The following is a 27,922-nucleotide window of genomic DNA, read 5'->3' as shown; positions in this document are numbered from 1 at the left end:
ACTGAAACAGGCTCCAGGCTCTGAGCTGGCAGTCAGCACAGAGCCCGACGCGGGGCCCGAACCCGCGAACCACGAGATCATGACCTAAGCGAAAGTCGGACGCTTAACTGACTAAGCCACCCAGGCGCCCCAAATTGGTTTCCATATAACACCCAGTGCTCATCCCCACAAGTGCCCTCCTCCATGCCCATCTCCTCCCTCCCCCCCGCATCCATCAGTCCTCAGTTTGTTTCTCAGTATTCAAGAGCCTCTCATGGTTTGCCTCTCTCCCTTTCCCCCACCATAGTATCTTAATATCTTAACAGCCAATCCAGCCTTAGTAGTCAATAGCAGTCAATATTAGTCTTTGCTGTACAAGATACCAAACTGCATAATGTGATCCCTGCCCTCGATTGTCTAATACTAAAGTTAAAATATGTAGACACATAGCAACAATATGAGGTATAATACATTGGAATATCCGCAGTTCTACACACTTTTTTTTTTTTAAGTAAAAATCTTCATCACATCAGAGAAACTAGACTCACCCATGCTATTAAGAGAAAAGATTGATGAATAACTCTTAAGGAAACAATGGTAAGGGACAGCTTGGATGCTCAGTTGAGCACCTGACTCTTGCTTTCAACTCAGGTCATGATCCCAGGCTCGTGGGACTAAGCCCCATGACTGGCTCCACGCTGAGCCTGTTTAGGACTCTCTCTCCCACCCCACCTCTTTCTCTCTCTCTCTCTCTCTCTCTCAATCTCTCCCTCTGCGTCCCTCCCCCACTTCTGCTAGCTTGTTCTCTCTTTCTCTCTAAAGAAAAAAAATATCAGAAGACATTTCTTTTTTTTTTAATATTTTTATTTCTAGGAGAGAGAGAGACAGTGTGAGCAGGGGAGGGTCAGAGAGAGAAGGAGATACAGACTCTGAAACAGGCTCCAGGCTCTGAGCTGGCAGTCAGCACAGGGCCTGACGCGGGGCTCGAACCCGCGAACCACGAGATCATGACCTAAGCCAAAGTCGGACGCTTAACCGACTAAGCCACCCAGGTGCCCCTATCATAAGACATTTCTAAAAGTGCTTTCTTCAATGAGTAGAATTCTGCTACAACACAGAATTCGATTACCATTAGGAAAAAAAATGGCTGGTTTAAATCTTGTTTAAATTACAACTTCTCTTTCTTTTTGTATACTTTCTAATTAAACTATCTTCAAGAACATAGATTCCTATTTGTTGACACTTAATAGCTTTTTCTCTACATATACCATATATACACAAACTTATAGATGTATTCCCTTTTTAAAAAGTAAACTTTATTTAAAATTTTTTTAATATTTATTTATTTTTGAGAGAGACACAGAGTGCAAGCACGGGAGGGGCAGAGAGTGAGAGACACGCAGAATCTGGAGCAGGCTCCAGGCTCTGAGCTATCAGTACAGAGTCTGACACGGGGCTTGAACCTACAAACTGTAAGATCATGACCTGAGCTGAAGTTGGAATGCTTAACCAACTGAGCCACCTAGGTGCCCCTAAAAAGTAAACTTTAAATAAACCTAAGTAAATTTGCTTATGACTGATTAGGAATTCTCCTAACTGACTCCACAACTAAACCCAATTCACCTCAATATACAGTTATCAGGCTTACAATATCTATTTAAAAATATGTGTCACAAATGCAAAGATAATTGCATTCTGTTGTGGAGACAGAAATATGTATTAATTATTCTGTTATAAGGCAGACTTATAATACAATTTGGGATAATAGAGGGAAAAGCCATAAAATTTAAAAATGGAAGCATAATTACATTCCGTTAAGTGCACGGATACTGTTTAGAATTCAAGGAGTTTTGACAATTTAAAAACTTGCCAATCAAGATACAGAAATCGATGGGGCGCCTGGGTGGCTTAGTCGGTTAAGCGTCCGACTTTCGCTTAGGTCATGATCTTGCGGTTCGTGGGTTCGAGCCCCACGTCAGGCTCTGTGCTGACTGTCAGATCAGAGCCTGGAGCCAGTTTCAGTATGTGACTCCCTCTCTCTCTGACCCTCCCCTGCTCACGCTGTCTCTCTCTCTCTCTCTCCTAGAAATAAATAAAACGTTAAAAAAAAAAAAGATACAGAAATCGAGTTGCCTTGTATACCTTTCTAGCCAATCCCTTTTGAAGCTCAAAAGAAACCAGTATTTTGTTTCTATTTCCCTAGATTAGTTAGACCGTCATATTGCTGGATTTGCACAGTACCTATTCTTTTGTGTCTGTTTCCTTCCACTCAACAGGCTTTGAGATTCACTCATGTTGTAGTACCAAGTATATATTTGTGTGAATAGTCTGTTGTAAGAATCTATCACAATTTATTCATCCATTCTTCTGTTAATGAACATTAGGGTTGTTTCTTACTTTCTGGTATTTTGAATAAACTAGACATTAATTCTGAATGAAAAAAAAGTTTTTCCTCCTAACAGGATGTGAAATATGAACCATCTTAAGAAATTTCTTATTCATAAACAAAGTTAGACTGAGTGTAGGTAATTTAAGCCTTGTTTGAAGGCTTCGTCACTGCAGTGGCAATAAATTAATCACAGATTTTTTTTTTTTTTAAAGCTACTCTACCTTTACATTCTAGTCTGATGCATATAACTCAGTTACTTAACTACATACATTGGGATTAGACACTTGCAACCTACAATTTCTCTTGGTCCAAAAAGGCAAAAAGAGATGGTGGTATTATGGGGGTTTGTTATTTATTTTCTTTTCAAGAACAGACTTAGTGAAGGTATGATCTAAATCTTGTAGTAAAACATTTCTTATCTTTTGGGTGTATATAACTCTCTGATGTCCAAGGACTTTGTTCCCATGCCAATCTGGATTAGAAAAGGCAGAAACTCTAACCTTATTTATCAGTCCCTTTTTGAAGACAGTGTAAACACCGAGAAAAGAAAACTAGTACAAGGCTTTCTTTTAGCATGTCATTTTACAACCCATGGAAGAGCAGGAGGTGAGGTGCTGGAAAACCTGAAAGTGAAGACACAGAAAGGCAGGGGTGGGGTTAAGGGTTACAAAACAATATAATTAAAACTTTATTTGGTTTGAAAGTTATTTCTGTCAGAGTTCCTTTGCAAGTTCCTTTCTCTGCCTTACAAAGATAATAATTTTATTTAATATTGTGTATCTGCCCTTTATTTAAGGTCGATTTAGTAATGACCTTACCAAATTTTTGTCTCTTCCTGCAAAACTGTTGTCAAAGATGTGTTCTGGGTCAGATTTTTCTTAAAATGGTGTCTTTAGATCTCCAGGTCTAGAGATACATATTTGGCAGTTGGAAAGTTCTACCAATATATTTGAATTTCAATTTGTGTTTAAGCAGTATTACTTAAAAAAAGTATTTTACTATACATTAAATGAAACCTTCTCTATATACCATAGACAAGTTTCCTAAAATAAGACTTTACTTTCTTGTTTTTTATTTTTTTATTATGGCAAAATATACATAAAATAAAATTTACCCCTTTTTTATTTTTAAATGTTTTATTTATTTCTAGGAGAGAGAGAGAGACAGCGTGAGCAGGGGAGGGTCAGAGAGAGAGGGAGTCACAGACTGAAACAGGCTCCAGGCTCTGAGCTGGTAGTCAACACAGAGCCCGACGCGGGGCTCGAACCCACGAACCGCAAGATCATGACCTAAGCGAAGGTCGGACGCTTAACCGACTAAGCCACCCAGGCGCCACTAAAATTTACCCCTTTAACTGTTTTTTTTCTTTAAGTAGGCTTCATGCCCAGCGTGGAGTCCAACTTGGGGCCTGAACTCACGCCCTGAGATCATGACTGAGCTGAGATAAAGAGTCAGCTGATGTTTCAAAGGGACACATGCACCCCAATGTTTATAGCAGCACTATCGACAATAGCCAAAGTATGGAAAGAGCCCAAATGTCCATCAATGGATGAATGGATAAAGTAGATGTGGTGTATATATACATATACACAATGGAGTATTACTCAGCAATCAAAAAGAATAAAATCTTGCCATTTGCAACTATGTGGATGGAACTCGAGGGTATTATGCTAAGCAAAATAAATCAGTCAGAGAAAGACAAATATCTTATGACTTCACTCATATGAGGACTTTAAGACACAGAACAGATGAACATAAGGGGAGGGAAGCAAAAATAATATAAAAACAGGGAGGGGGACAAAAACATAAGAGACCCTTAAATATGGAGAACAAACAAAGGGTTGCTGGAGGNGCAAGATCATGACCTAAGCGAAGGTCGGACGCTTAACCGACTAAGCCACCCAGGCGCCACTAAAATTTACCCCTTTAACTGTTTTTTTTCTTTAAGTAGGCTTCATGCCCAGCGTGGAGTCCAACTTGGGGCCTGAACTCACGCCCTGAGATCATGACTGAGCTGAGATAAAGAGTCAGCTGATGTTTCAAAGGGACACATGCACCCCAATGTTTATAGCAGCACTATCGACAATAGCCAAAGTATGGAAAGAGCCCAAATGTCCATCAATGGATGAATGGATAAAGTAGATGTGGTGTATATATACATATACACAATGGAGTATTACTCAGCAATCAAAAAGAATAAAATCTTGCCATTTGCAACTATGTGGATGGAACTCGAGGGTATTATGCTAAGCAAAATAAATCAGTCAGAGAAAGACAAATATCTTATGACTTCACTCATATGAGGACTTTAAGACACAGAACAGATGAACATAAGGGGAGGGAAGCAAAAATAATATAAAAACAGGGAGGGGGACAAAAACATAAGAGACCCTTAAATATGGAGAACAAACAAAGGGTTGCTGGAGGGGTTGTGGGAGGGGGGATGGGCTAAAAGGGTGAGGGGCATTAAGGAATCTATTCCTGAAGTCTTTGTTGCACTATATGCTAACTAACTAGGATGTAATTTTTAAAAAATAAGTTAAATAAAAATTTAAAAAAACCCAAGGTAGATTAAAGAAAATGACCTAAAAGTGAGTCATTTTTCTCAAATAAACTGAAATACTATTATCTTAATTCTCAATTCATTTCTGAATATAGAAAGTTATTGGATATTCAAAAGATAAGACTAATGATATTCCACTCTGTCTTGATGGCTATAAAGTAATTCCAAATTTGGCTGCATATTATCACAAACTAAAATAAAATATACTTATAGTAGACCTGATGCACTTTATGTGTGGGCATGAGAGAGAGAGAGAGAGGCATGTAACATCTCTCTCTGTCTTTGGGAAAATAGCCCTCATTCACATCATTTGTTGAGATAGGTTGACTTCCATTAGAGATGTCTAATCAGAGTTCTCCCTGGTATTTCCCCAGAGCCTTAGGAAAAATATTTACTTTCTCCAGAATGAAGCTATGAGGGTCTTGTGAGGACGAAGCTTCTGCTGGCCATTTTCCAGCCTCACAGAAATCTTTATGAAAATGAAGCCAATACAGAGACAGAGAGAGAGATAGAATTCAACCCTGTCAGTAATGTTTAAGTACCTGTAATGAGGTCATACATGAAATTCTAAATTTTTTTGTACACTTATTAGTGTCATTAACAAATTCTTTAGGAATAAAAAGAGTCATTTGATGGAGGTGCCCGTAGTTCAGTAGGTTGAGCCTCTGGCTCTTTATTTTGGCTCAGGCCATGATCTTGTTCATGGGATCTAGCCCTGTGTCTAGCTCTGGGTTCTCAGTGTGGAAACTGCTTGAGATCCTCTCTCCTTCTGTCTGCCCCTCCACCACAAACACTCCCCCCCCATAAATAAACTAAAAAAAAAAAAAGTAAAAAGGGGTGTCTGGATAGCTCAGTCAGTTGAACAACTGACACTGGGTTTCAGCTCAGGTCATGATCTCATGGTTGGTGAATGTGAGCTCTGTATTAGGCTCCACACTGACAGTACACAGTATGCTTGGGATTCTCCTCCCCTCACCCCGCCCCCCCGTTTGTGCACGCTCTCTCTCTCTCAAAGTAAATAAACTTAAAAAATCTTTAAATTAAAAAAAATGAAAAAAAAGTTAGCTGAGATCAAGTCAGATGTTCAATGGACTGAGCTACTACCCAGGCACCCCTGTTTTCAACTATTTTTAAGTGTATACTTCAGTGGCATGAAGTATAGTCACACTGTTGTGTTGCCTTTAATTTTTCACAGCAGTATTTCTTAAAACGTAATGTTCAAGAGTATTTGAGAAATTTCAAAAAACATTTTTCCCTTTAAAAAGAGTTTGTGTAGTAGTCAGGATTATGAGTTAGTATTCTAGGTTATAAATTCCACTTACAATCTAGATTTTCTTTTCCCTCAATAAAAATGAATGTTTTTCTTTAGATAATGAGAATGATATAGACCATTGTGCTTTTTCCCTTAGAAACACAGAAATAGTTGTAAGCATTTTCTGTTCCCAATTATGCACCTATACTGTATATCTTTGCCTTCCTTTCATAAATTTTCCTGTTTTACATGGTTTATATTATACCTTGTTTCAAATTCTTTTTAAGAAGATATTATGTAAGTTTTAAATGCATGCTCAAAATTCTGGCTCAAAGTAGTAGACTACCTAAATTATGGCTAAATTCAACTGAAATTTTAGAAATTCCTTTGTTCAATAATAGCAACTAACGTTTTAAAAATAGTTACAACGAATGTGCCAGAGATTGTGCTAATCAACTTACTGCAATACCTAGTAAAATCCTACGATGTAAGTACTATTATTATCCCCACTTTCCAGAGGTTCAAAGAAATGAAGAATCTTCTGTAATGTCCTGAAGCAGTTCTGTTAAGATCCAAGTCTGGCTGACTTCCAAAGCTCAGGCTCCTAACCATAATGCACGTTGCGTTCCAAGCTGCACATTCTACTTTGCAAGACTGAGATTCTTTGTGGGAAAATGATCACTGCTACCCCCAAAGAAGCGGAACCCTGTCTCCTAACAACTTTTTTGCTCTTGCACCAGGTCGCTATCCCGTCCGTTCTCTTAGTGAATCCTGGTCCCCTACAAAGATCCTCATTCCTCAAGAGCCCCTCCCCCTCACACCCTGACAACCACAGCAGGGCCCTGTCCCCTCACACCTTGGTCGGCCTTAAGAGCCTGGTCCCTTCAGCCCCCTGATCTTCTAGCAGGGCCCCAATTCCTCAGCTAGGTGATCCCCGCAGAGCCCCGTTCCCTCAGGCCCTGTTTTCCAGTATAGCTACGATTCTTACACCCTAGCAGACAGCAATAGCCCTCAGCAAAGCTTCGCTGGCACTTACAAAGGTCCCATCCCAATCCCTAATTAAGAGCACTTCTCTACCTTTCCCCTTCCCAACCTTCTGCCAGAATCGTGCTTTTCGATTCTCCTCTTTTTCCGCTTCTTATTCACTCTCTTCAACTTCCCCCACCATCTGATGGCCGGGATTCAGATCCCGGAGACCCCGCAAAACTCACCCAACGTCCTCCCTTCGCAAGAGTTGCGATCCCAAACGGCTCCGCACTTTACCTCTCACCTTGGTTCGTTCAGGCCCTCTCGGCTAAGAGCTCACCCCACTCGCCCCGCCCCGAAAAAGCCTTTCAGCCAGTCGTCGTCAGAAGCCCCTCACCCTCCAAGCCTATTGGCCACCGCTCCTAAAAAGTCCCGCCTCTTCAAGCTTCCAGTCCTTCCAGTCCCCTTCCTTGCCCCGCTTCCCTTGTTTTCATTCCCCCTGTCACACGAGGCTGTGGCAAACCCAAAAGTGGGAGGGGCGAAGTAGAGGGAGGGAAGGGGGGCGGAAAAGGGCGGAAAGTGAAAGGCATAGAGCGCCTCTCTTTCCCTCGTCTGGTTAGGTTCTCGACTGCTCCGAGCAGCCGTTGTATTGTGGGATCGCGGCGCCGTGCCGGAGACGCTCAGATCCGCAGGGGAGCCTACTCGCTAGCGCCTCCTGTTGTCCGGAAAGCTGCCCTGCCATTCCTCGGCACCTAACTCCCTCCACCCCCCCATCGCCTCCTCCTCCATCCTCCAGTTCAAAATGGCGGCGGCGGCAGCAGCGGCGGCCGCGATGGCTCCTCCGGGCTGCCCGGGTTCGTGCCCCAACTTCGCCGTAGTCTGCTCCTTCTTGGAGCGCTACGGGCCGCTGCTCGACCTGCCTGAGTTGCCGTTCCCTGAGCTGGAGCGGGTGCTGCAGGCGCCGCCGCCGGACGTCGGCAGTGGAGAAGGTAAGCGAGGGGCCCGAACGCCCGGCGGGAAGCGGCCCTGGAAAGCTCCTTCTCTCCGCTGTTCACGGATATCCCGGGCCTCCGCGGCTCTGTCCTTCCCCTGGGGCGCAGCTCCGCCCGGCCCGGCCTTTCCGCCCAGCCCCCAGGGTCTTGGGCAGTGGGGAGGCGGGGCAGAGACCCCCTAGGGCCACTGGGCCTGGCGCCGAGCGGAGGTGGGGGCGTCGCGGGCTAGGTGTGGGCTGGGGGCGTGGAGGGGGTCATTGTGCTGGTCGGCGGCCCCTGGCACTGCTCCCCGGCGGCAGGGGCCGGTCCTCCACCCCTTCTCCCCCTGGGTGGCGGGGGAAGGGGAGCGCAGGTTCCGGCCAGCTTTGCGCTTTTCTCCTCCTCCCTTGCCTTGCTCCTTCCCCTCCTCCCACCATCCTCCCGACCATCTCGGGGGAGGCTGGGCTCATCTTCTCGGGGCGCCCCTTTCTCTCCCTCCACCTGGGTGGGCGGGGGCCAGCGGACACTTCTGCTCTCCCTCCCTCTAGTGGGAACTCCCCCGAGAGAGTCGGCTCACGTCTCTCTTCCTTTCCCCTCGAGGGCCGGTTTAACCCCCAAAACTCCTTCCTCGGAGTAGGGAGGTTTGCTCCTCCCCCATGGGAGAGGGTCCTTCTCTATTCTCGCTTTGGAGGTGGAAGTCGTTCAGCTTTTCTCCACTTTGGAGGGGAGAGGGTTAATTTTTCCTCCCCCATAGTTTTCCTCCTCCTCCACCCCACCTCCCCCCCAAATAATAGAAAAGCATCTCCCCACTTTTCTAATCCCTTCCCCCTTCATCTTGGCAGCGGGGCTTAGGGGAAGAAGTCGCCCTCCCATTTGCAGGGTGGGGTGGGGTGGTTAGTATGTAGGCTGGAGGAGGGGCTCAGACGGAGGGGGAAACAGTTGAAGAAGGTGCTTGTTGCTCATGTTTCTCTCTCTTGTGCTGCTGGTCTATTATTGGTGTTCGCAAGTGGTGCTCCTTCCACATAAGGCCACCGCGCGGGTGCAGGGCGCATGCTCTGCCCGGCCCCATTGAAACTTCCTGCTGCTGCTGCTGCTCCTGCTGCTGGTGGTGCTTTCGCTGGAGCATCTCCGCTCTGTGCCTGCTGCCTCCCGCCCTTAGACTGAGCGCGTACACTCACCCCTTATTTATTCCTGATCCATGGCTCTCCTTTCCTGGCATATTTCTTCCCTCGGAGAAGGGTTATTTTTTATTTTTTTTGTTTTTTCCTTCTTCTCCGTATTCTAAGCATTGCCTTTATCTGGGAACAGCCGTTGGCTGGAGAAGAGACGTTTTCCAGATAGATCTTTTTTGATCCGTATTAGGTGGCTAAAGTGGACGGGGTATTGTATAAGACAGATAGCTGTTTCCTCTCCAGGAAAGCAGGGTTGCTCTTCAATTCTCCATGGAAATGAAGAAGTTTCTGTTAACAGAATGCATTTACATTGCCAAGAGGGATCCGCGTGTGAAGTTTTTCAAAATATTAGCTATGGAGAAAATGATGTTATGACTACCAAAGACTCAAATTAATACAGCATTTATGGTATAGGCAACTACCTCTTCTTACCTGCCCAAATTTACCCTTAAACTCTGGCATGTAAAAAGGTAGTTTTTTTTTTTTAATGTAGTATAAGAGTGTGATAGGTTACATTGTGTAAACACTTCCTGCAGAATTTCTTTAGAAGTTAAGCTCCCCAATGTAAGTATTTTATTAGGAAATTGTATTTACATTCGAGTTTTAGAGAAGTAGTCCCTGTGAAATAGAATGCCTTAGTAAGTCGCTTTTAGGATACTTTTGGAAATGATAGTAATGTATATATCTGGGAGAAATTGGGAAGTTGGGGAAAGAATTGCTGGTACATTGTTTTTGGAATTTGCTTGGACCAAGTTGAAAGGAAGGCATAGACCTGTGATGGCATTGCATTCTGGGTGGCATACAAGTTTGCTTGCCTTCCATTCCTTTTAAGTTTTTGGCCACCGCATTTGGCTTGTTGGTTATCAAAGAAAAAATATCAGGGTCAGTTTACTAGTTCATGTTACATTTCTATCTAGAATTGAACAATGGGCTACAAACTAAATGAAAAATGAGAAATATTCTGGGCTGAGAGATTGTACCAGTGGGCTGAGCCACTGCATTACCATTGGTATAGTTACATCTATAATAATACATCTTGTCATAATGCAATCTAAGAATAATTATTAACCAATTAATATTACACAGTTCAAGATACTTGGCAAATGAAAAGTCTTGCAGGTGAAATGCCCTTACTGTGCAGGGAAAAGATTTTCAGGCCTTTGATGATAGTTAACCTACTTAGAACAGTTGGATAAAACAATATTGGCCAAACTAACAAGATTTGAACTCAGTCTTTTTAGGAAGGAGTTGTGGTGTACTAGAAGGAGTTAAAAGACATGGGTTTTAGCACTGAACAGTAATATATAAAGTTGTAGGCAAATTACTTAATTTCAATGGACCTCATCTCTTCAGTAAATATAGTTATCTGAAGATCAAATGAAATATTTTCAAAAACGCTTTCATAAACTAAGCCCTTAAAGTATTTTTGTATTACAAATTTTGTTAAAGATGTTTGTGAGAGAGATCTACAAGTATATTTGGAATTACAATATTAAATTTTGGCATGTTGTAAGAATAGGGGTGTGAGCACAGGTATAATATTGAGCTATTATGCTCTTGGGGAAAAGTCTTTCTTATAATCAAATGAGTTTTGCTCTGTGTAAATTAAACTATTTTTATTTTTATTTATTTATTTTTTTAATTTTTTAATGTTTTATTTATTTCTGAGAGAGAGACACACAGAATCTGAAGCAGGCTCTAGGCTCTGAGCTAGCTGTCCCGATGCGGGGCTTGAACCCACGAACTGTGAGATCATGACCTGAGCCAAAGTCGGATGCTTAACTGACTGAGCCACCCAGGCGCTCCTTTTTACAAGTCTGTTCTTAGTGCTACATAAAGAATCCTAGCTTATAAAACTCTTTTTTTCTAGTGTGCTTATCCTTTAAAAGGTGTATTTGAAAGTGTATTCTTCAGAGTTGCCAGTTTAAGACTTTTTACCTAGTCATTTTTTGTGATACGTATAGCAAAGTGATGACATCCTTTGGAGGAGTTTGTTGTTCTCTACATTGTCTTTGTTTAAGCATTTTATGGTCTTTTCCCTGAAAATTTGTTCATAAACTTTTATTTGACATTGTGGCTTTAGTTTAGAATGTTCCCTTTATCCTCCAGAGAGTTAATGACTAAAGTTGATTTATGTTTGAATGATGTGATAATAAGTAGCATTTATTGAGCATTTACTATGTGCAGACACCATCTCATTCCTCACAACTATTCTCTGAGGTTGGTACCATTAGTCCTGTTGGGTAGGCATAGACCTTTCAGGAGTTTGATTCAGCTGCCCAGTGCCCAAATTATATAGTTATTGGTAGAGTCTGATTTCTAACCTAGGTCTATCTGAGGCCAAAGCTAGAAAGTTACATAATAACTTACCATAGGGCCATGTTTCCCAGACTGCACTAAGATACCCCAGGGTATTGCCACCAACTTAGGGAGGCACCAAGTGGTAGTTTAAATTTTTAAGGAAGATACAGTAGTACTTGATGTCTGTTGGTTGCCAGGTAAACTACTACTTGACATAACTGCTGATTTGAACATTAGATTGTGCTGTGTTCCTTTGGATGATGTATCTTTGTTGGGTTGTGCGGGGGGGCGGGGGGGTTGCTGTGACAAAACGTAAATCAGTGATGAACAGGAAATCAGGGTAGCAGTGTCCCATTTGATTCCAAGGTTTAAGAAGTTGTTCATTGCCCAACCATAATATGCATTCTGTAAGTAACTGTGATTATTTAAGAATGAAGTAAAAACATTTTTTTTTCTACATAAGTTTGTCAAATTGCTACTAACAACTTGGTAAGTGGAACTGCTAGTATTTGTTTAGTGTTACTGTGAAAAAATTAGTGAAACACTGAGGGTGTCATGAACCTAGAAAGCTTGGGAACCTATGCTTTAGAGACTTTCGTTGAATTTGGGGGCTAGAAAGGAGTCCTGTGTCCATTTTGACTTTATTTTGCAGGGAAGAAAACCAGGGAGCAGAGATTGATTACAGATGTGTATAGCCAACCATTGGTGCTCTTCAGACTATTCTTTTTTTTTTTTTTTTAATAGTTTTTTTATTTCTGAGAGAGAGACACACAGCGTGAGCAGGGGAGGGTCAGAGAGAGAGAGGGAGACACAGAATATGAAACAAGCTCCAGGCTCTGAGCTGGCTGTCAGCACAGAGCCCGACGCGGGGCTCGATCTCACAAACCGTGAGATCATGACCTGAGCCGAAGTCGGACGCTCAACCGACTGAGCCACCCAGGCGCCCCTCTTCAGACTATTCTTTTAAAAGTCCACCTGTATGTTGAAACTATTGGGAGAAAAATTTAGATTTCTTGTTGATGTTAGTTAGACTAGGAAAAGGTGTACTAACTGAAGGGTGTGTGTGTGTAAATGTTTATTTTTGAGAGAGAGAGAGCATGGGTGCATGCAGGTGGGGCAGGGTCAGAGAGAGGGAGACAGAGAATCAGAAGCAGGCCCCAGGATTCTGGCTGTCAGCCCAGAGCCCAACGTGAGGCTCAGACTCATGAACCATGAGATCATGACCTGAGCCGAAGTCAGAGGCTTAATCGACTGAGCCATCCAGGTACTGTGTGTGTGTGTGTGTGTGTGTGTGTGTGTGTGTTTAATATTTACTTATTTTAGGGAGAGTGCAAGCTGGGGAGGGGCAGAGAGAGGGGGACAGAGGATCCAAAGCAGGCTCTGCACTGACAGGCTGACGGCAGTGAACCTGATCGGGGCTTAAACTCATGAACTGTGAGATCATGACCTAAGCTGAAGTCAGATGCTCAACCATCTGAGCCACCCAGGTGTCCCACCCCATGTGTATTTTTAAAGTTTATTTATTTATTTATTTTTGAGAGAGAGGGAGAGAGTGCAAGTGGGGTAGGGGCAGAGAGAGAGAGTGAGAGAGAGAGAGAAAGAATCTCAAGCAGACTCTTGGGCTGTGTGTTAGTTAGTCCAGCGTGGGCCTCAAGTTCAACAAAACGTGAGATGATGACCTGAGCCAAAGTCAGACACTTAACCAACTGAGCACCACTCAGGTGCCCCTGTTTTTTGTTTTTTAAGTTTAGTTTTTAATTTTTTTTTTTAAAGTAATCTCTGTACCCAATGTGGAGCCTGAACGCATAACCCCAAGACCAAGCATTGCTTGCACTACCGACTGACTCAGCCAGCCAGACATCCTGAAGGTGTTGTTTTATCCCCACACTCTCACAGTCTACTTTTGCCCTCCTAATTCTCTGCTCTGTATGGATGTCCCTAGCATCCTCCTGGCAGAAAGTGGATGATCAAGAGGTATCGATAGAAGTAAAAGTGGACATTGACTTTGTGAGATTACCAACACCCAAGGCTCCCAAGTGTCCTTCCTCTCCTTCAGAGGACATTCTTTTTCAAGAGAAAAATGTACTTTTCATTCTTTTTTTTTTTTTAAATTTTTTTTCTCAATGTTTTATTTATCTCTAGCAGGGAGAGAGAGAGAGACAGCATGAGCAGGGGAGGGTCAGAGAGAGAGAGAGTCACAGACTCTGAAACAGGCTCCAGGCTCCGAGCCGGCAGCCAGCACAGAGCCCGACGCGGGGCTCGAACCCACGAACCGCGAGATCATGACCTAAGCGAAAGTCGGACGCTTAACCGACTAAGCCACCCGGGCGCCCCTCATTCTTTAAAGATAGCTTTTATATATGTATTGGTTGAAGAGTTAACATATATCTAATAACAGGCTATTAAGGTATATGTGGATAGTGTGTTATGATTCCCATAGTTCTGTGGTTGATTATTTGTATGGTATTAAGTTGGATCATTTGTTTTTGGTTTGATTTTTTTTTTTTTGAGATTCTATGTTATGAGAGCCATTTTATTTTATTTTTCATGTTTACTTTTGGAGGGAGGGGCAGAGAGAGAGAGGGAGACTGAAGATTTGAAGCAGAGTCTGCACTGACAGCAGAGAGCCCCATGTGGGGACTGATAGCAGAGAGCCCCATGTGGGGCTTGAACTCTTGAACCTTGAGATCATGACCTGAGCCAAACTCAGACTTAACCCGACTGAGCCACACAGGTGCCCTACTAAGGCGATTTTAGATACAATTTGTTTTTTCCATTTTAAAATGATTTGACATACAGCTTTTACAGTCAAATGTCAAGTACAAAAGACTATGCCTTTTATATACAACTGGAGTTGTGACTGTAACTCATAATAGTGCTGATTGTGTGACAGTCGTTTTTAGGTGAATTTTACAAAGTAGAAAGATGACTTTACCATAACTGGAGCCACCATCTACTGCTTTACAAAAGATCTTATCAGATGCACGTGCCCAAAGTTGCATGGATCAGCAGTGGCAGACCATTAGTGTAGCAGTGCTGGAATCAGAGCCTGTTTTGGTAGAAAATGGCTCTGGTTTGGCTTTTCCATTTTGAATTAAGAAATATTCTTTTATTCATTTATTAGAAGGAAAGAGAGAAGTATATTCGCCATCATTTTTGGTATGTTACAGAGTTGAGGTATCCAAAAGTTGTGGAGGTCTGGGGGGAGGTTGCTGGCTTGTCCCAAGACTGAAGATGATGTAGGGGTAGAGGATTTTTCTGGCTAAGTTGGGCTTGTTCATGCAGACTGACTTGCTTGTTTTTTAATTGCTAAGAAATTTCTTTTGAAATTTATCTGTGTTTTAAAATCTGTTTGAAAGGTAAGCATTTAGCTACTTCACTTAATATATGTATTGAATATCTGCTATGTGCTAAGTACAGTGTGGATTATTTTTTTTAAAAAAACTAATTAAACATGGGTTTTCTTTTAAGGATTTTCTAATCTAGTAAGAAGTAGCTAAGTTGGGTTGGACTTAAAATTACCATTCAAAGGCTAAATTTTTTTCTCTTGAGTTTTTAGCAAGTGGAGTAATAGTCTATGAATTCTAGTCTATAAATTAATAGACTAAAAATATCTCTATGACAATTTTATGCAGTGTGGAAAAGAACAATTCAGACCCAAAGTACATTTTAACCTGAGTCATATATTTAATAAGGGAGATATTTATGTGTGTTCCTGGATTTAAGAAAATTTCCTTTGGCTCTCTTCTGATGGATATAGTCTTAAAATACTATGCCTTGGTACTTTTTGTTTTGTTTTTCTTTATGGTAGATTGCATTATAAGGGGTATCGGGGTGTTTTCTATTCCCTTTTTGTGTTAGAATTTTTACAGTATCAAATATTGCTTGAGAGAGTAGTCTGGGGCTTCATTTTAAAAAGGATTGGTTCTTTCAACAAATGTTAATTGATTACCTACTATGTGCCAGGCAAACTTATATTCTGGGGATGCATTAATGAAAAACATAAGTAAGATCCTTGTTTTTATGGAGGTTATAGTTTACCAGCATAGGTAGACAATGAAACAATAAGTTGTTTTTTTTTTAATTTTTTTTAAAAGTTTATTTGTTTATTTATTTTGAGAGAGAGAGACAGTGTGCACACCTATGCTTGTGAGTGAGGGAGGGGCAGAGAGGGAGAAAGAAATTTCATGAACTGTAAGATCATTACCTGAACCAAAATCCAGAGTCAGAGGCTTAACTGACTGAGCCACCCAGGTGCCCCAATAAGTTGTGTGTCTGTTTTTTGTTTTCTTTTTAATATACGGACAAGTAATATGTGCACTTGGTAATGATGCATATTTTAGTGAACTTTGTTTTATAATTTGTTTAGCTCTGTGTTTATACTATGCCTTTTTCTCTATTTGTACATGTTTTTCTTAATCATTTCTAAATAATAGGATTATAGGTTTTTATTTTTTCTTCGTTTTCTTTTCACATTTCATATACTGATTATGTACTTCTTTGATAATTACAAAAACATTTAAAAGTAGTCTTTGATCAAGAAGTGAAATGGGTGAAGGTGGTCAAAAGGTACAACTTCCAATTATAAAATAAATCAGTCATGGGTATTTAATGTACAATATGGTGACTATATTTAATAATAGTGTATGATATATTAGAAAGTTGCTAAGAGAGTAGATCATAAAATTTCTCATCAGAAGAAAAAAATTTGTAACTGTGTGTGGTGATGAATATTAACTAGGTTTGTTGTTATGATCATTTTGCAGTATATACAATATTGAATCGTATTGTACACCTGACACTAATATCATGTTATATGTCAATTATATCTTTTTAGAAAAGTTTTTAAAAAGTCTTCTATGTGAGTTGAATATTGTCTACCCATCTTCACTTGCCTGCTCACTGTACTCCTACTAGTGATTAATCACCAGGTGCTCTTTGAAATTTTTCCAGGTTCCTCTCTCTCTCAAGTTAAATTAACCACTTCTACTTCCTCACCCCATATGAGCTCTTTGTAGATTTTATATAACAATACATGTAAAACTTCTATGCACTCACAGTCTTGCCTACCAGACTGCAAGCTCCTTGAGAGCAGGAATAAATATTTATGAAATGAATAACTATTTCCCAATTCATTGTAGGACCATGTTCTGTTCTAAAGCTTTTTTTTTTTTTTTTAGAATTAACTCTTATATAACTCTTAAATAAACATTTCCCCAACATATGAGAATGAGATTCTTTCCATTGCTAGTCAGAAGTAATTGACATATTGGTTAGCACTAGCACTCAAAGTAACCAGATTTCATGTCCTATTTCATTAGATGTAATACCGTATTTAAAATGAACGCATGGGGGTGCCTGGGTGGCTCGGTTGGTTAAGTATACAACTCTTTATTTTCAGCTCAGGTCATGATCTCATGGTTCGGTTCATGAGTTTGAGCCCTACGTCAGGCTCTGGCCTGACAGTGCAGAGCTTGCTTGGAATTCTCTCTCCCCCTCTCTTTGGGTTTCCCCCTCGCCCCCCCAACACTCGTGCTAAGTCTCTCTCTCATAATAAATAAATACTTAAAAAAATCCAAATATATGGGGTGCCTGCATGGTACAGTCAGTTGAACATGCGACTTCAGCTGTTCAGTTCGGCTGTACATGAATTGTACTTTGGCTGTTACATGAATGCATGTAATTGGAAGTTAAAACCTAGTCTGTGATAGTCTAATGCAAGGATGAGCAAAGTATGGATGTAGGCCAAATCTGACCCATTGACCGTTTTTGTAAATAAAGTTTTATTGGGACACAGCCATGCTTATTTGTTTACATAATTGTCTGTGGCTGCTCTCACACTAAAGTGGAAGAGGCAAGTGATTGTGACAAAGAATATAAAGCCTGCACAGCCTAAAGTGTTATCTGGCCCTTCACAGAAAAAAACAAAATTAGGGGCGCCTGGGTGGCTTAGTCGGTTAAGCGTCCGACTTTCGCTTAGGTCATGATCTCGCGGTTCGTGGGTTCGAGCCCCGCATCGGACTCTGTGCTGGGTGCCAGCTCAGAGCCTGGTGCCTGTTTCAGTCTGTGACTCCCTCTCTCTCTGACCCTTCCCTGCTCACGCTGTCTCTCTCTCTCTCTCCTAGAAATAAATAAAAAAAAAATTAAAAAAGAAAAAAAAGAAAAAAACAAAATTGTTAATCTATTCTAGTGAAGAAAAATAGATGATTGTGGGTTTGAGGGCTCTTTTAGAAACAAAATAATAAAAATTTAGAACCTAGAGTGTCCTATGAATGAAAATAATAGAGCACTAGTTTCCTCATTATCTAATTTTATACACAACTCTTTATTATTCTTTTTAGGTTAGGTGAATCTTTTTAATCTTTTCTGTTAACAGAGTGACGATACTATGTTGACTAATTTTTTCCAAGGATAGCCATGGCTTCCTCTGTCTAATTGTCATATGGCAAGGCTGGGATGGAGGCCAAGTGACATAGTAATTGGCAGTAATGGTAAGAATTGTAATATTGTTGTTAGACTGGCCTTAAAGTCTCATCCAGGTGGACTGGTTTCATATCTCATTTGGAGGCAGAACCCCAGGTCTTAGTGAGGATAAGGTTGGGAAAATGGTGATGCCATCTACTTAGATGAGAAAGGATATATTTATTGAAGGTAGAACTTAAAAATATTTACTTAGGTTACTCAGGGTACAGAGGGTTGGGGAGAACATCCTTGAGAATACCCTACTTATTAGTGGGTGGAATTATATGCTTGAGCATCAGTCAGTTTCACAGGGAAAGTGCAGAATGTTGGTTTATAAAGCTTTAGCACTTAGACTGCTGGAAATGTCAGGGAATTTATTTTGATACTTCTGGTCCTTTTGTCCTGCGCATCCTCACAGTTGACTGCCAATAAGTATAACTGCTGTTTCCTCAGTGTTTACACGTAAAAATCTTTCGAGGAAAAATAATGAGTTATTCCATATTGCAGTTTGGTTTTGGTGTTTGGAGTTTTGGGGTATAGCAAGATTGTAACACGTCTGACAACTTTGCCTAATAAGAAATACAGTGGAGTTTAATTTGTATTCCCATTAAAATCCTGTCAAGCTTTACTTTATTAGAACCATGCAGGAGCTATCTCTAGTACTCCTAACGTGGCCAGCATCTGAACACAGACTTTCCATAACACTCCTCATTTTAGAGATTTTTTTTTTTTGTCCTTTTAATTTTGACTGTGATCTACTGTTTTGTCCTTGTCTTTCTTTTTGCTTTCATGGTCTTATCATTTTATAGCTCTCTATCTTCTGTGCTTATCTGGTTTGATTCATCATGGTAACTATGCCTCATCCTTTTCTTTGCTATTTTCCCATATTTTTGACCTCCCTTTTCAACCTAAATTATCTTCTCCATTTCCAGCTTTTATAAAACAAAAATAAATTGCAAAAGTGAGGGGCTTTGGAGTGTACATGCTCTACCATTATTTTCTAGGTCAAATAAATGCCTTTAGTAATAATTTTACAGTTATTAGAGCTTACTGTTGAGCCAGGCTCTGTAGTGAAGTCTTCTACCAAGATTATTTAATTCGCACAACTACTCTGTTGTACAGTTGGTATTTACTCTTTACAGGTAACCTGAGTATTAGAGAGGTAACGTAACTTTCCTGAAGTCACACATCGTTAAAATGGAGGAACGTTTGATACAAAGGTAGTTCATAGTGTTGTAGGAATTTAAAACTGGGTAAACCTGGCTTCAGAGCCGTAGTTCTTAACCACTGTATTGTCTGTCCCCTCAGGTACAATCTTAGAATTGGAATGTAATCTTCAGTACAATGGTCTTGGTCTGAACACTGAGTAGTGATTTGAATAGTTAGGCTTTTGAGTCATAGCATGCATTTCTACTCATTTATGCTTGTTTACTTTTTTTAAAGTCTTTCTAAAAAATTTTTTTAACGTTTTACTTTATTTCTGAGAGAGAGAGAGAGAGAGAGACAGCACGAACAGGGGAGGGTCAGAGACAGAGGGAGACACAGAATTTGAAACTGGCTCCCAGCTCTGAGCTAGCTGTCAGCACAGAGCCCAGTGTGGGGCTCAAATCCATGAACCGTGTGATCATGACCTGAGCTGAAGTTGGACGCTTAACTGACTGAGCCACCCAGGCGCCCCTATGCTTGTTTACTTTTAAAAGTACCAATTTTATTAAATAGGGATTATTATAAAAGGTCTGATATTTTAATGGGATACTGAAATATATTAAAAGTAAATACAAATTCATAGGTACAATTGAATGCCTCAAACACAAACACTGTTTGTCATTGCTGAGGATAACTCTAGTCTTTCTCTGATTTGGAAATAATTCTCTTCTTGAAACTTTTTGAATTAAGACTCCATCTCCTATAGCTCTAACGTTTTGTGCAGTGTGTCATCAAAAGACTCCAGGGTTCGTTCTCCCACTGTTATGACTTCCATTTACCCTAATTAAAGAAGCGGTCTTATTTTTTTCCTTTTAGCTCAGTGGTTTTCAACCTTTATTATAATCAGGTGATTTAATTAACTATTTCTGGCTGCACATTAGAATCATCTGGGGAATCCTTTTGAAAAATACTGATGCCTGGGCCTTAACCACACTCTAGTAAATTCAGGGTCCTTGGGGACTGTGGCCCCGGCCTTAGTGATTCTAATGTGTAGCTTGGAATGTCTGTTTTCATTTATTTATCCTGATCTTTTTCTTCAAATTCTGTCTGGTTTGTCTGGTATTAGTAGAGCCACTTGGGCTGTCTTTTGGTTACTGCTTTGTGTGATGTATCTTCTTCATCCTTTTTTTTTTTTTAAAGTTTCTAAGAACTTCTCTCTCTCTCTCTCTCTTTTTTTTTGTTTATTTTTGAGAGAGAGAAACAGTGCAAGCAGGGGAGGAGCAGAGAGAGACACACACAATCCAAGGCAGGCTCCAGGCTAAGATGTCAGCATAGAGCCCGATGAAGGCTTGAACCCATCAACGGTGAGATTATGATTTGAAGCGAAGAAGTCAGATGTTTAACTGGCTGAGCCACCCAGGCGCTCTCCTTTAAAAAAAATGTTTACTTTTAAGGGGGTATGAGGGGCAGAGAGAGAATAAGACAGAGGATCTGAAGCATGCTTCCTGCACTGAGAGCAGAGAGCCCAATGCTGGGCTCAAACTCATAAACCATGAGACCATGACCTGAGCCGAAGTCAGATGCTTAACTGACTGAGCCACCTAGGCGTCCTCTTTTTCATCCTTTTAACCTCTTGTGTCTTTGATTCCAAAGTGAATGTCTTATATATGGCATATGTTTGTGTCATGTTTGTATGGTCATGTTTGTATGAATCTAGTTATACAAACAATTATATAGGAGTATAACTGCTGTAATAGAAGAGGTGCTTTGGGAATATAAATGAGCGAGTACCTACCTTTGCCCAGCAGCTGTCATAGCATCACTGCAGTCATTATGGAAATTAAATGGTTGTATAGGAGACGGATGAGCATTCCAGGTAGAGAAAAGCGTAAGAAAAGCCATAGGATTCTGAAATAATGTGTGTACAGAAAGTTGCAACTTCAGGCTTTAGGTTTCTGAAAGATCTGTGGTTCATGAACTTCAGACCATGTGAGAAAATCAGATTTGGACACTGAATTATAAATGCCTTAGCAATATTTTTCTTTGTTTAAAGGAAAAAACACATTAAATAAAGGCAGACTGTCACTGACTGACTTTAAATTCTGTAAAGAGTTCATATTGCCACATATACTTTGTGTCATGGAACTTAGCATATAGGAGATGCTCAAATGTTAGTTGAATGAATAAATTTCACATATTTCAAACTAGAAATAATGGGTATTTTGTTGTAGTTTTAGTTGTTCTTTTCCTTTGCTTACTAGAGATTTGTCAGGGTGTTAACTGTTTCCTTTTGGGAATTGCTTGTAAAGATCGATACTACTGAATCCTCATCCATACACTATTCCTTCTTTTCTTTCTTTTCTCTTTTCTTCCTTCCTTTCCTCCCTTTCTTCCTCTGTTGTTTCCTCCCAGACCCTCTTCATCTTGATTTGTAGTAGTGCCTTAGAAGCCTAAGGTGGTAAATCTTTGTGTAATCTCTGTTTCCTTCTTGGATTGTATGGTTGTACCGTATCTTTACTGCAGGCCAAAACATATGTGTTAACCTCTATCTTCTAAGCTTATTACTTTTTATAGGAATCTCAGAATATAGTTTTAAAATCTAGTTTTTCTTTTATCTTTCTCAAGATAGCTCAGGGAAAAGTCATTATTACTTTTTTGCTATTTACCTTTTCAAATTAAGGGGCGCCTGGGTGGCTCAGTCAGTTAAGTGTCCAGCTTCAGCCCAGGTCATGATCTCGCAGTCCATGAGTTCGAGTCCCGCATCAGGCTCTATGCTGAGCTTAGAGCCTAGAGCCTGCTTTTGATTCTGTGTCTCCTTGTTTCTCTGCCTCTCCTTCACTTATATTCTCTCTCTCTCTCTCCCTCTCAAAAATAAATAAATATTAAAAAAAATTTTTTTAAATCCCCAGCCCAATTTTTCTGAATTATTCCATATTTTCAACAGAGGTGACCTGAAATTCTTATTTCTAAAACTAAAATTTTGTGACGTGTTGGAAAGGCAGTGGACAGCTATAGGTTAATATAGCTATTAATTCAGCTATAGGATGTTGTTATATTATTGGTGAGATATGAAATGGGGTAGTAGCTGTAGGGAGTGAGAAGAAAAACTAGAGAAGTGCTCAGGTTTCTGGTGTAGAGAGTAGGTAGTTAATAGTTCCATTTATTGAAGAAAGAAATAGCCAAAAAGCTCTAGGGCGTATAGGGGGAAGGTGTGATTCCCTATTTAAAATAAATTCAGGGGTGCTTGGGTGGCTCAGTTAAGCATCTGACTTGGTTTCAGCTCAGGTCATGATCTCATGGTTCATGGGATTGAGCTCTACATCCAGCTCTGTGCTGACAGTGTGGAGTTTGCTTGGGATCTCTCCCTCTACCCCTTCCCCACTCACTCTCCGTCCCTGTCACTCTCAGAATGAATGGATACACTTTAAAAAAATGTTTTAAAAATCGGAATTCTAATAACCTATAAGCACTATTTGAAAAACTAGCCATGTTACTTTTATAGCTTACTAAAAGCTTATTCTGAATAAAAAAATTATGACAGTCTATCTTATTTTACATCTCTTTTGGTTTTTGTGAATTATTTAAGTTGCTATATGTGTATATGCTATACGTAGGTTAAATATACATCTTTTATTTTGTTAAGATGGGGGTTTTTTAGTATGTGTTATTTATGACTTAAAGATAATTAAAATTAGCTTTATTATACTATCTTGGCATTGGTGTCCAGCTGTATTTTCTTATAGGTAAAGCTTTCTATAACTGAGTAACACTGTCATTTGCATTTATTAAAAAAACACAAAAATCATTTGTTGTAGTTGTAAAGATTTCTGTGTTCTGCTGGATAAAGATTTGATAGTTGTTGGACATGTTTTCTGTTCCCCCTTACACACAAAGAAGCAAACAGAAACTCCTATAAACTGAAATCGCACTCTATTTGGAGAAAAAGAAATGTCAGATAGTATGGATTGAATCTCTTATTTAGATGAAAAAATACATAAGTAAATGTGTGTTGTCTGTGTGGGTTGGTAGTTGATGAGTAACTCTTCATTGATCTTGAACGATTATCTAAGCAGATATGATTGAGTTGAATCCTCTTTTCAGAATGACTCCACTTACACATGCTCTTAGACACCATGTGGTAACTCAGGCTTAATGTTTCTTGAGTTATAATTAAATTTTGATTTTATGCCATTTAATTAGTGAGGGATATCTCCATCTTGAAAGACAAAATGTTATAACTTAAAGAAATTACATATACTTCTAAGCTAGAATCATCAAAAATGTAAACAGTCTGTATCTATAGGAGAGTTAATACTGGGAGATTTTCTCCATTTCCTCTAAAGGCTGATATTGGAGCACAGTAAGTTCTTTACTAACTATAGTATCATCATGCAATATAAGAATCTTAGCAAGCTCCCTCCCTAACCCTCTGAGTCCCACACCCAACCTGCCATGTTTTAATAATTACCTGGGATTTAGTTCCCTCTTGTCAATCATTTATTTTTATGCTCTCTGCAATCATTATTTTTCATTTCATTTTATTTTATTTATTTATTTTTTTATTTATTTCTAGGAGAGAGAGAGAGAGAGACAGACAGACAGACAGACAGACAGCGTGAGCAGGGAAGGGTCAGAGAGAGAGGGAGTCACAGACTGAAACAGGCTCCAGGCTCTGAGCTGGCAGTCAGCACAGAACCCGACGCGGGGCTCGAACCCACGAACCGCGAGATCATGACCTAAGCGAGAGGGGACCCAGGCGCCCCTCATTATTTTTCATTTTAGAGAGAGCGGGAGAGGAGGAAGGGGAAGAGGGAAGAGAGAAAATCTTAAGCAAGACCCATGCCTGCTCCACACTTCACTACTAAGATGCAGGGCTCCATTCCACAACCCTAGGATCATGACCTGAGGCAAAATCAAGAGTTGGTCGCCCAACCCACTGAGCCACCCAGGCACCCCTCTCAGCAATTATTTAAACTAAACTATATATTTCGGTAAGTGTATTTGCTCATCACTTCTTTTGGTTCCCACATTTTTCTTTTTAGAGTCATTCTTTTGCTGTAGTACATTCTTTTTCCACCAGGGTTTCTAAGAGAACTTTGAGTTCTTGCATGTCTGAAAATATACTTCTATTGCCCTCTATCCTCACTACCCATATTTCGGGCCTGGGTGGCACAGTCAGTTAAGAATCTGACTTTGGCTCAAGTCACGATTTCAGGATTGGGGAGTTTGCATCCTGCATTGGGTTCTCTGCTGTTAGTGCAGAGCCCACTTTGGATCCTCTCTCTCTCTTGTCTCTCTGTCCCTCCTCCACTTGTGTCTGCGTGCTCTCTTACTCTCCCCCTCAAAAATATTTTTTAAAAAAGTGGTGCTTGGGTGGCTCAGTCAGTTGGGCGCCCAACTTGGGCTTAGGTTGTGATCTCTCAATTTGTGAGTTTGAGCCCCTTGTCGGGCTCTGTTGTGACAGCTTGGAGCCTGGAGCCTCCTTTGGAGTCTGTGTCTCCCTCTCTCTCTGCCCCTTCCCCACTCACATTCTGTCTCTCTTTCTCAAAAATAAATATTAAAAAAATATTAAACAAAATATTTTTTAAAATGCAGTATTCCAGTGTTCAAATAATTCTCCCGATACTTTGACAGTATCACTCTTTGATTTTTTTAGCACCCACTGTTGCTAATGAGAAATCTGTCGTTCTAATTCTTTTTCCTTTGCAAGTAAGCTTCTTTTCCTTCTTGAAAGATTTTATAATTTTATTTTAAATCCCTAGAGTTCTGACATTTTCTAGGATGTGCCTTTTTCTTTCAGTTGCTTTGCTTTTGCTTTTACTTTTTAAAACACTCGGGGCGCCTGGGTGGCTTAGTCGGTTAAGCGTCCGACTTTCGCTTAGGTCATGATCTCGCGGTTCGTGGGTTCGAGCCCCGCGTCGGGCTCTGTGCTGACTGCCAGCTCGGAGCCTGGAACCCGTTCCAGTCTGTGACTCCCTCTCTCTCTGACCCTCCCCTGCTCATGCTGTCTCTCTCTCTCTCTCCTAGAAATAAATAAAACATAAAAAAATAAAAGTAAAAAAATAAACATTAAAAAAAAAACACTCAAATTACAGATTTATTTGAAGCCCTGTGTGTATTACTCCTGTTCTAATTCTCTTTCCTCTGTTCCCTAGGCAACCACTGTCCTGAAATTTGGGGTTTATTATTATCATAAACTCCTTTATACAAAGAATATATGTTTATGTATCTATAAACAATACATAGTATGGATTTACATGCTTTTAAACTTTACATTGAGCAGTATACTATTGTAGTCATTCCTCTGCAACTTCCTTTTTTCCCTCTCTCAATACTGTTTTTCAGTATATCTGTGTTGATACATGTTGTTTTTATTTAACTGTTGTATAGTATCCTATTACATAAAAGTACTGTGTGTGTGTTTTTAATTGGTGGATATTTAGGTTTACTATATGCTGTTAAGGGCCATGCTGTAATAAACATTCCAGTGGCTTTGCCTAAAGTTGGGCTGGGCTGATGGTATATAAATTTTTATTTTAGTTGTAGTATAGTCTGATTGTTTTCTGAAGTGGCTTTATTAATTTACATACTGCCATCAGTGTATGAGGGTTTCCCTTCATCCAGATATTCAATACTTGGTATTGTCAAAGTTTTATGTTTTTGGTAATGTGATTGTGAATTTGTTTCTTATTGTTGCTATGATAAGGTTGAGCATTTTTCATATTTTTTGGCCACTCAGTTTTTGATTTTATGAATTGCCTTTTTATGCTCTTTCTCTGTTTTCTTTGTGATTGTCTGTTTTTATTGATTTGTCACAATTCTTATTATATGTCAGGTGTCAGTCCTTTGGCATTTATATTTGCAGTGTAAACATCTTGTCAATACTCCTTATTTCTTATACTATTTTTACACTTTGTCTTGTTAATCTAAACTTTAAAATTTCAGTGTAGTATCATTGTCAATCTTTTTTTAGTGTTTATACTTTTATATTTTGTTTAAGAAACCCGTCTCTTTAGGATTCTGAGGCTATAAGACACTCATCTGTATTTCCTAAAAATTTTCTAATTGTAATCTTAATTAAACCTCTTAGAAATTTCTTTTGTATAATACGATAGGGTTCCCTCCCCCCACTAATCTGTTTTCATTTTGCTTTTATTAAAATATTTTTATAAGTTTATTTTGGGGGAGAGCATACACACACACACACGAGTCCAGGGAGGGGCAGAGAGAGAGAGGGAGAGAAAACCCTAAGCAAGCTTTGGTGCTGTCAGTGCAGAGCCCCATGTAGGGCTCAATCTCACAAACTGTGAGATCATGACCTGGGCCAAAATCAAGAGTCTTAACACTTAACCAGCAGAGCCAACCAGGTGCCCCTCTTGTGCTTTCTTTGTCAGGTTTTGGTATCAGGGTGATACTGGCCTCATAGAATGAGTTGGAAACTATTCCTCCTCTTCTGGGTTTTGCAGGAGTTTGAGAAGGATGGGTGTTAATTCTTCTGTAAATGTTTGTAAAACTCACCAGTGAAGCCATCTGATGCTGGACTTTTCTTTGTGGGAAGTTTTTTTTTATTATCTCTTAACTTGAATACCCTGTGAGTATTCAGATTTTCTATTCTTGAGTAAGTTTTGGTAGTTTGTTTCTAGGAATTGTCCATTTCTTCTAGGTTGTTTAATGTATTGACATTCCATGGTCAGTAGTCGTATCCCTACCTTCATTCATGACTTTAGTTATGTGAATCTTCTATTTGTCTTTATATAGAAGACAAGCTAAAGGTTTGTCAGTTTTGTTCATCTTTTCAAACAAGCAACTTTTGGTTTCATTGAGTATGATTCCATTTATATTAAATTTCCAAATTTGGCAGATCTGTGGAGACAGAAAATAAATTAGTACTTGGTAGGAGTTGAGGGTGGGGGGAATTGGAAGAGATAAGGTTTCTATCAGGGTTGACAGAAATATTCTGTAATTGGGTAGTGGTAATGATTGTACAATATTGCGAATATACAAAACACAGGGTTATACACTTTAAAATGGCTAAAATGGTGGATTTTATGCTACGTAAATTTTATTTCAATAAAAATTTATTTTTCATGAGTTAATTGACTGCATATATATGGGTCTGTTTCTCTACCCTATATTCTGTTTTCAGTAATTGTCTATCTTGTTTTTAATGTTTATTTTTGAGAGAGAGAGGGAGAGAGAGAGAACGTGCACATGAGTCGGGGAGGAGACACAGGATCCTGAGCAAGCTCCAGGCTCTGAACTGTCATCACAGAGCCTGGCATGGGGCTTGAACTCGTGAATTTTCTTTTTTTTTTGTTAGAACTACACATAGAGTGGTAAATAAAAATGATGATCATGGACATTCTTGCCTTCCTGATCTTAGGGGGAAAGCATTCAGTTTTTCACCATTAAGTCTGGTGATAACAAGATTTTTCACTATGCCCTTTTTCAGGTTGAGAAAGTTCCCTTCTATTCCTAGTTTGCTGAGAAATTTTATCAGGAATGCATATTGGTGTTTGTCAAAAAATTTTGAAATGCATTGAGATAATGATTTTTTTCATTTTAAGTTTGCTGATGTGGTGAATCACATTGATAGATTTTTAAAAACCAGTCTTGCATTTCTGGGAGGATAAACCCCACTTAAGTCATTGCTGTGGACTGCAATGTGTGTATGTGTGTGTGTGTATATATATATATATATATATATATATATATATATAT

The 27,922-nt window shown here is 39.9% G+C and overlaps 2 protein-coding genes across 4 annotated transcripts in view; one reads left to right on the top strand and one right to left on the bottom strand.

Moving 5' to 3' along the window:
* AAMDC (adipogenesis associated Mth938 domain containing) overlaps positions 1 to 7,493 on the bottom strand; it is a 40,704-nt gene extending 33,211 nt beyond the window's left edge. The window contains exons 1-2 of one of the 3 annotated variants that reach the window (XM_077767540.1): positions 7,395 to 7,493; positions 2,869 to 2,991 (exon numbers count right to left, since the gene is read on the bottom strand). The gene's annotated coding sequence lies outside the window, so the exon portion shown is untranslated. The remainder of the gene's footprint in view (positions 1 to 2,868; positions 2,992 to 7,394) is intronic. The other 2 variants (XM_077767539.1, XM_077767541.1) reach the window with 2 other exon arrangements.
* Positions 7,494 to 7,950: 457 nt separating this feature from the next.
* RSF1 (remodeling and spacing factor 1) overlaps positions 7,951 to 27,922 on the top strand; it is a 149,436-nt gene continuing 129,464 nt past the window's right edge. The window contains exon 1 of the mRNA XM_077767536.1: positions 7,951 to 8,138. Within this exon, the coding sequence (XP_077623662.1) occupies positions 7,952 to 8,138 (187 nt within the window). The 5' untranslated portion in view covers position 7,951. The remainder of the gene's footprint in view (positions 8,139 to 27,922) is intronic.

This window comes from Crocuta crocuta, unplaced genomic scaffold, assembly GCF_008692635.1.
Source record: "Crocuta crocuta isolate KB4526 unplaced genomic scaffold, BGI_CrCroc_1.0 scaffold561, whole genome shotgun sequence".
Classification (NCBI taxonomy): Eukaryota; Metazoa; Chordata; class Mammalia; order Carnivora; family Hyaenidae; genus Crocuta; species Crocuta crocuta.
The sequence above is the reverse complement of the archived record's forward strand: the minus strand, read 5'-3'. Positions and strand labels throughout refer to the sequence as shown.